General features: G+C 32.6%; 1 protein-coding gene across 1 annotated transcript; it reads left to right on the top strand.

Annotated features, from left to right (window-relative positions):
- The first annotated feature begins 7,007 nt into the window (after positions 1 to 7,007).
- On the top strand, positions 7,008 to 8,058 carry LOC133804477 (uncharacterized). The gene has a single exon (XM_062242628.1). It carries the CDS (start codon positions 7,144 to 7,146, stop codon positions 7,768 to 7,770), a length of 627 nt encoding a protein of 208 aa, XP_062098612.1. The 5' UTR covers positions 7,008 to 7,143; the 3' UTR covers positions 7,771 to 8,058.
- Positions 8,059 to 8,709: the final 651 nt, after the last annotated feature.

Raw genomic sequence — 8,709 nt, 5'->3', positions numbered from 1 at the left:
TCTAAGTAACTAGCTTAGAATAGTCAAGCGCTTATAAGTTTCATCGACCTTAGGGTCGATCCAGCATTAATGCCCTAGAGTCATTCAATGCTGATTTCGATTAGATCTAATCTTTTATCAGCCCTGCGTTCATGACGCTTATGCCATTCTCGGCTCTTAGGTCTGTAGTACACGACCAGTGCTGACCCTGACTAGTCACTGCCATACATAAGTAAGCAATGCTACCAAACATATCTCATATGTCAAATATCCGAATACAGGGCATTCAGCATGCTTACTCAATAATTACTAGCACAATTAGGATCATGCATAAACACAGAGGCTCAAGCTCTGTACATTCTCATATTTAATATACATAGCATGTCCTAATCACATGTTTCTCGTGCATTACATTTAAACATTCAACATGCATCAAGAGTAACCATGCATGTCACATATACATAGGGTGCAGTTTTCTTACCTCTGGTTCAAGCGAGAATTAGAACAAGAACGACCATTGAGAACGATCGATCCCTTAATCCTTTATCGGTCACCTAGTCATAACCAAATATAACCTCCATTAATGAAAATCAACAATAATAGGGTCTTGATCTAAACCCGACTCTCGATCCCGGGCCTTAAGGATTGAAACCCCGAGCCAAAAACCCTTAAAAACACTCAAAACGGGGTTCTTAAGAAACAGGGTAGCACTGTAGTGCTACCCTCCTACTAACACCCCCTTCAGGTAGCGTTGTAGCGCCCCTATTGGGCTATAGCGCTGCCTCCAGCCAGAATTTGCACAGAAAATTCTTCCTTCGATTCAACCATTCCTAACCCAAACCAAAAGCTTCCAAACATCAAATTAAGTCCCAAATGAACCCAAATATCACCTCCACATGTCCTAGGCACCACAACCCCAAGAACCCTAGCCAAAACTCCAATCAATTCCCAACTTTCTAACTCAAAAACCAGCTGAAATTTAACTAAGAAAACAGAGCAAAAACAAGAGTTCTAATGGATAAAAACTCACCTCAATCTCAGCAACACACCCTATTCAATGGTGGAGCATAACCCTAGCTTATCACAGCTTGGTTCCTCAAAAAGAGCTTGAAAATTCAAAGAGAAATGAGGGAGAAATGGTGTACGGGAGAAGGTGATTTTGGTGCTCTATTTTTGGGAAGGTTTCTACAACTTTCTAAGCTTAAATGGCTGAAACAAATCCTTTAGGGTGAAAAGACCTAAATGCCCTCAAGTCTAAAATAAAACCTTAACAGCCACCAAAGGCAAAATCGTCATTTCGCACCTATTTTGTTAATCATAATTAACACCCTCCAATTCCCGTTATTCTCAATATTCTCAACTACCAATAAATCATATCCCGTTACCCTTTAACTCCCGACAACGCTCTAATCATTCAAACCACCCCGAGACTCACCCCGAACTTAAACCCGTTATGACCAGACCAAACACTTGCATTTCATGATCGTCTCATGCCAAAAAACTCGAACAAATCCACATATAATGTGGTACCATTCATAACTCACCCACATGCACGAAAATACACAATTACGCATTCAACAGGCCAAATTACCAAAATGCCCTTATAATTAAAATAAACCCATATGCATGCATTTATCATCATATAATAATATAATTCACATAAGCATGCATATGATCAATTAATAACTTAATAAATCAATTATGGCTCTCCCGGCCTCCTAATCAAGGTCCTCAACCTTATTAGGAAATTTGGGGCATTACAAATATAGTGATAAGTAAATCATCTCCACAAAGATTACAAAATAGAAAAATAGGCAAAACAATTACTAAACAACTTAAATGTATTGACAATTAAATGGGTTGTCTGTAAGCTAACGAAATATTAAAAAGATAAAAATACTGAAAATAAAACTGAACTAAACAAAGTAATTTGGAAGAAACACGAGGATTGTAAAATGGACTTGAATTTTTAATTTCCCCTATGTTAATTATACTGAACAGATTGTGGCAACAATATTTTAGCAAAACTCCCAGGTTAACAAGAATTCAATAAAAACTCATAAAACTTTCCCAAATTTTATGATATTAATCCTTTTACCTAATTAAACATATTCATATGTCAAACAAGATTTAAGAATACAAATTCAAGGTTCAATTCTGAAAAATTACACAAGGCAAATAACACATCCCTATATGTTACTTACTAACATAACCTAAAATAGATTATGACTTGTATCATCCAAGTTCTTTCCATTATGTTTAATCCTTGGAGCATCAAACATAATTAAACAATCTTGTCATTGTTGGCCAAACAACACCAAGAGATTAACAATAAATACACTTGAATGAAATAAGAGAGATTTCACTAAAATAAGGTGCAAGAATTTACTACACTATAACATAGGGTTCATCAACAATTCAAGCCACACAAAAATTAGTTCATGGCTGAGTTAAAGAGCATTAATCCAAATTCAATACAGCCCATAAGTATTCAGAGTAGAAATCAAAGTTTAGAAACAAGAGAAAGAACAAATCCAATTGATGATTGAGCTTCTTTATGCGTTCTCCTCCTCTTCTTCCTTGATTTATAGTTTTTCTTCCTCTCTTTCTTGCTTTTCTTTCCCAAAAAATGGCAGACCCCCTCAATATGCGGTTGACCCTTCTCTAAGTACCTCTAGGTTTCCCAATTTGGCCATCCAGGTACAAATTTGCCCCTCCTTTTGGTATATACGCGGGTTTCCTTTTTTCTTTCCTTTGACATTTGCTTCTAATATTGAGTCATGCTTTTTGTACTTTCCACCTCAGCCACTATTCCAGCTCATCCTCTAAATTTCCAAGCACGCATAAATGTCCAAAAGTAGCCTGATCAAAATGCTTCAGCAAAATCTATTTTGCTACCGCAAACGCGCATTTTACTTAGATGTTTGCATCAGTACCCACTGACGCAAACCTTCCGTTAGCGTCAATTAGGCACTGACGCTAATGTCCCTATTAACAGCATCATATTGCCACTGACGCAAATTTTCCCCATTAACGTCATCAGTGTTAGTACTGACGCAAATGTCCTTGCATTTGTGGCAGTGCCCAACTGATACAAATGTTAATTCTTGGTCAACGGTTGACTGACGCGTTTGACTGACACAAAATGGGCCTTTTGTTGTAGTGAGCCCGTGGAAACCTGGTCAGGGCGCATACTTAAGGATCTCGAGAGACTTGGAGGCCCTTTATACACTCATTAATGCCCAGGTTGTATTGCACATTTATCATTTATTATCCGAGATAGCAGGAGTATATTCTGTTATGCAATCATATCTCAATGTAAATGAGAATTATCTGTATTAAATGCATACCATATTTATGCACATGGTTACCCAAATCTGTCCAGGAATAATGGACAAGAATAGAGATGGTCTTTTTGTATTATTGAAACTCTACATAAATTGTGAGAGAAGAACAATAATATTATCTCGTAAACTAGGTGAATTTGAACCATTGAACAACGTAAAATTGTGTGTGTACGAAATTGTTCTTATAAGTTCATTACAGTTTGTAAATAAACACTAATACTCTTATTATATTTTTAAATTTACTGTTGGCGAAAAAGTGTGTCAACATATATGATAGACTAAATTATAAAATTTAAATTTAAATTAAAAAAAACCGTAATAATGAAATAATATACAGTATATTTATCAAAGAAATAATTAAGACCGTAAATTTGAAAAAAAAAACTTAAAAAAACTTAAAAAAATACCAAATCATATCAAATTGAAATTTCAACCGTATCCAAATATATATTATAGTGTAATTCAATAATAATAAATGAGCCTAAAGAACTCGCTAACACATGCCGACGTGTTAGTGAGGAAACAGGTAGGTAAATGGGATTCGGGGAAACAGTCAAACAGGAGACCAGTTTCTTTGAACCTTCCGTTCTCCAAAAATGAGACAAAAACAAAACTGAGAAAACACTATTGATTTTTTGTTTTGGAAGAATATCAATCAAACCATTTCATTTGGCATATTATTCATTCTCACTAACTCCCTTGCTGAGAGGAATATATACCCAAGCCAACCCAACCCAACCCAAGCGATGTTTAACTAGAAACCACAACACATTATTATTTACAAGGCAATGCAGAGAGATGAGTTATATATATATATAAATATATGACAAATTTTTTTTCGGCCGCTTCACTTTAAGCCCAGGCTTTCAGTGTTTTTGATCTATGAACAGTTTTTTACGCGATTTTTTTTATGATTTTGTATATTGTAGCTATTTTGAGCATTTTGTAAATTTTCAGAAAATTCCGAATAGTTTACAATACTGAAAATTAGGTTCAAACATGTTGCTTTTCACTCGCATAAAAAAAATTAGTCAAGTGTGCAACAACATGTTTGAACTTAGTTTTCGGTACGGCAAACTATTCGGAATTTTCTAAAAATTTGCAGATACTCTAAATAGCTACAATATACACGGTCATAAAAAAAACTCACGCTGAAAACAGTTCACGAATCGAGAACACTAAAAATCCCACCAATAGAGCTTGAAAGAGAAGACTAAATTCTCCCATAAATAAATAAATATATATATATATATATATTACTCATGATGATGGACTCAGAAACATTGATGAGTGGGTCTAGCTAGCTGTGAAGATACGATGGAAGATCTTGAACTGGGTGTACACACTTGTACTGTCCATGTGAGGACTTTATATATATATATATATAACTACAAGTAGTGAAGTAGAAAAGGGGAGAGAGAGAGAAAGGTATATAGTAGTGATCACTTGGCTTTCCACGTTATGATAAAGTCATTGTCACACACTGTTACTGCTAATTAGTAGACCCAATATAACAAAGTAGTTAGGTTCACCAACCTTATGCCTTTGCTTTGTGGTTATGGTTATGGTTATGGTTATGGCTATGGCTATGGCTACGACAGCTCCTGGAGATCCGATTCCGACTGGTACACAAGATACGTATATATACTTGGCCCACCTAGCTACCTTCTCTTTTCCAATATGAACACTATACACTTCAATCAATAATATTCAATCCTAATCCTAATCCTAATCCTAATCTTAATCAATGCCGACCTACAATTTTATGATCACCGGCTTGACTAGTACTATTTTTAGTAAAAATTAATGTACGAAAAGTGCCTTAAATATATTTATATATATATATATATCATTTTCAGCCAAGTGATGGGGTTCACTTGTCATTTGCCTATTTAGAGAAAAAATCTAGATTACTTGGCACTACTAGTTGGAAGTTTGAATGTTTGTCGCTTATTAGACCCTTAGTTTAAGTTTTTGTTAAGATTGTTTTCTTTTTCTTGTTTATTGTAAAGCTTGATAAGCTTATGTGATTGATTTTGCTATATGGTGGAGGTTTATCTTCATTATAATGGACTATGTTTAACTGACATATTATTTATGTATATTTCTTTTACCTTAAGAAAAATAATACTTTTCTCTTCTAATTTCACAATTTTATTTTAAGTTTGATTTTGGCTCGTTTTTATTATTTTTGGTTGCATATATTACAAGCAATACAATAAGGACGTGGTCTAGTTAACTTTTATATAGATAATTACTCACTTCCAAATCTTCCACATGCATGTGCTTTGAATGATACATTATACTTTATATAAATATTTATAATATAAAGTTAATAGTACTTAGTACTACTCTCTTACGCACGTTACGTACGCGTGTAAGACTCTTTAAATTTTTTTTTTTTTAAAAAAAAACTCTATAAACTAAGTATTCCTCCCACAAAAATAGTTTTTTTTTTCTTTTAGATAACGTTATAATAATAAGCTTATAAACTAAAATTTGTAATTTTAAATATACAAAGTAATGATCTTGTACACACAATTTATATATATATATTGGAATACGTAAATAAATAAAATGCTAAGGACACTTTATATTACACTTTTTGTGTCATTTTTAAAAAAAATGTCTATTTATATATAATAAATAGTCATAATATTTTAACTTTATTACAGTTATATTATTATAATTAAATATTTCAACTCACTTTTTTATTTATTTAATTATAATGGTATAACTTTATTACACTCATTCCACCAATTGAGCTAAGTCATACATAGACAAAACTAGCACTAAAATACTAGCACAACAACAAATCTTGAGACAAAAAAATAAAAAAGTAATTGATAAAAATAAGAACGAGTATTTTGGTATTCTAATTCATGTATAACCAATAAATACATAATATATTATTTAAAATTAGTAATAAACACATTAATTTTTTTAATTATTTCATTTTTATTTAAAATATTTTAAATAACATGATATGAATTGAGACACTAAAATTAAACAACAAAAAAATCTTAATTGTGAAAATAAATTCCTTTCTGTTGGCGTTTTGCAAAAATAATTTTTTTATAAAATTACATCCGACAGGATGTCGACTATATCTAAAAGTTATTTTATAAAAGATTATGAAAGAAAAAAAATATTATGTAAAATCACTATAATTACAAATCCAAAATAGTCAAGTAAAGACAGAGACAGAAATGAACAAACCCAAAAACTACCAATCCAATAGGCACATAAAAAAGGTTTATATTTATCACATTCCTCATCCAATACAAAAATTAACTAATTTCTTTTTCTTTTTTTTTCTCAAATAAAATTCAAAAGTGTGATTTTGTAAAAAAAAAAGTGTAACTTTTATTAACATTTTCCACGCCGCCCAAAGATGGAAATTAGAGAAAGAGCTTAAACTTCCACTTGTGGAACGAGGCAAACGAACGATCACAGCCACCGACTTAAAACCCCGAAATGGGCCCCACTTCCATCTCACGTTCTCAACCGTACACACACGCATATTTGATTAATTCCAAATTCCAAATTCAAATCCAAATCCAACCAACTTTTTTTCAAAAGCAAACATAACCCGTCAAAAGGGTTAGTGTTTAATATTATCGTTTTAAAAGAAAGAAAACCCAAAGAAGCTCACACCGAACTATCCTGGAAATGTAGCTTACTGAACCCTTTCTTTTTTTTTTCTTTTTTTCTCTATATATTATTCTTAACCAAACCCTCACACTGATGCAAAAACAAAACAATACTCTCTCTCTCTCTCTCTCTCTCTCTCTATTTTCTCATATACTTTCCAATAATGGAGAACATGTTAAGAAGATCTAAAGACGCCATTTTGGGCCACGGCAGACGGCGCAATAAGACCATTAAGCCCGCCACCGTTGGCCGCTGCAAGAAGCACCCCAAGCACCACCAGTCACCGGGCGTTTGCTCGCTTTGTTTAAGTAACAAACTGTCGCAGCTAAAACATATGAACCCGAAGAGCTTCTCTCGTAGAACATCCACCACCACGGGCTCTGGTAGTTCTTCTACGACATCTTCTTTGTCGTCGTATTACTCGTCCGAGGACGATGATGATGTGGAAGAAGAAGAGGAGTACGAGTACTGTCGTAATCGTTACGAGGGAAAGAGAACGGCGTCGTTTTTGCTGAGCGGGAACAATATGAATAATGTGCTTAAGAAGAGTAGATCGTTGGCTTTTGTTTCGAGAAATAAAGACGCACGTAGTAGTAGTACTACTACTTCTCATGATCATGATGAGAAAAGATCGGGTGGTGGGTTTTGGTCAAAGTTGATTAATCCAAAGGCTAATAATAATAATAAGCGATCGGGTATTAGTCGTCATCGTGATGAACAAGGGCCTAAATTCATGCATTCAAGAACAGTTGGAGAGAGATCAGTGTTACATCATCAATTGGTGTATTGAGAAAGTGAGATTATTATGACTTAAAAATAATGTTTGTGTTTTGTTGTTAATATGTTTTTGATTTGTTTTTAAGTTCATTTTCTCTCTGATCTCGCTTGGTTAGATATAGTAGGAAAGAAAAAGAAAAGAAAGAAAGAAAGAAGAATTTTTGTGTATATATACTTTTAATTGTATGTGTATGTATGAATATGATACATATGTATTGAATCTTGTGGCCAGATTGTAAGTTATAATCATACACAGATTAAGAGATAATTAAGAAGCTAATTATCGATGATTTAATTCAAATTAATTTAGATTTTTTTTTAAGTACTATTATACTGATTTATGATTTGAATCATATAGACAGTTGTATATTTTATGGCTCTGTTCAATTGGGATCAAAGTTGTTGATCATATTTGTTCTTGTTCACGGTTAAGACAAAAATAAATTTTAAATATTTAAATTTATTTAATGAAATGAACAGCAGAAACAATCTGGCATGACTTGGCTGTATTAGTACTACTACTCCACGCAATATTCATTTATATAATCATATCTCTCTATCGAAATGAGATCACTTCTTTTAAATTTTCATTTTCATCAATAAACAAAAATGGTTGGAATTTTTGTTTTTTGTTTTTTGTTTTTTTTTTTTAAAAAAAAAAAACAAGAAGAAGAACAACAACAAGTATTGTTTGATTTAAGCAAACTTTTAGGATACGTTATGATTTAAAATTATTTCATTAAAAAACAAAAGAAACTAAGTCAGGTCTCACCTCAGTCCAAAATCTCTTCATGCATGACAAAATCAAACATATATAATTAAAGTCAGTCCACGCGAGGTATTTAGGGTTGATTTTTTTAAATATATATAAATATATATATATATATGTTTTTTTTTAGTTAAAGCATATGTGTTTTAAGTCATGTCTATATGCATATATATATATATATGA

Source organism: Humulus lupulus, chromosome X, assembly GCF_963169125.1.
Source record: "Humulus lupulus chromosome X, drHumLupu1.1, whole genome shotgun sequence".
NCBI classification, from domain to species: Eukaryota; Viridiplantae; Streptophyta; class Magnoliopsida; order Rosales; family Cannabaceae; genus Humulus; species Humulus lupulus.
This window is presented reverse-complemented; position numbering and strand designations above follow the sequence as displayed.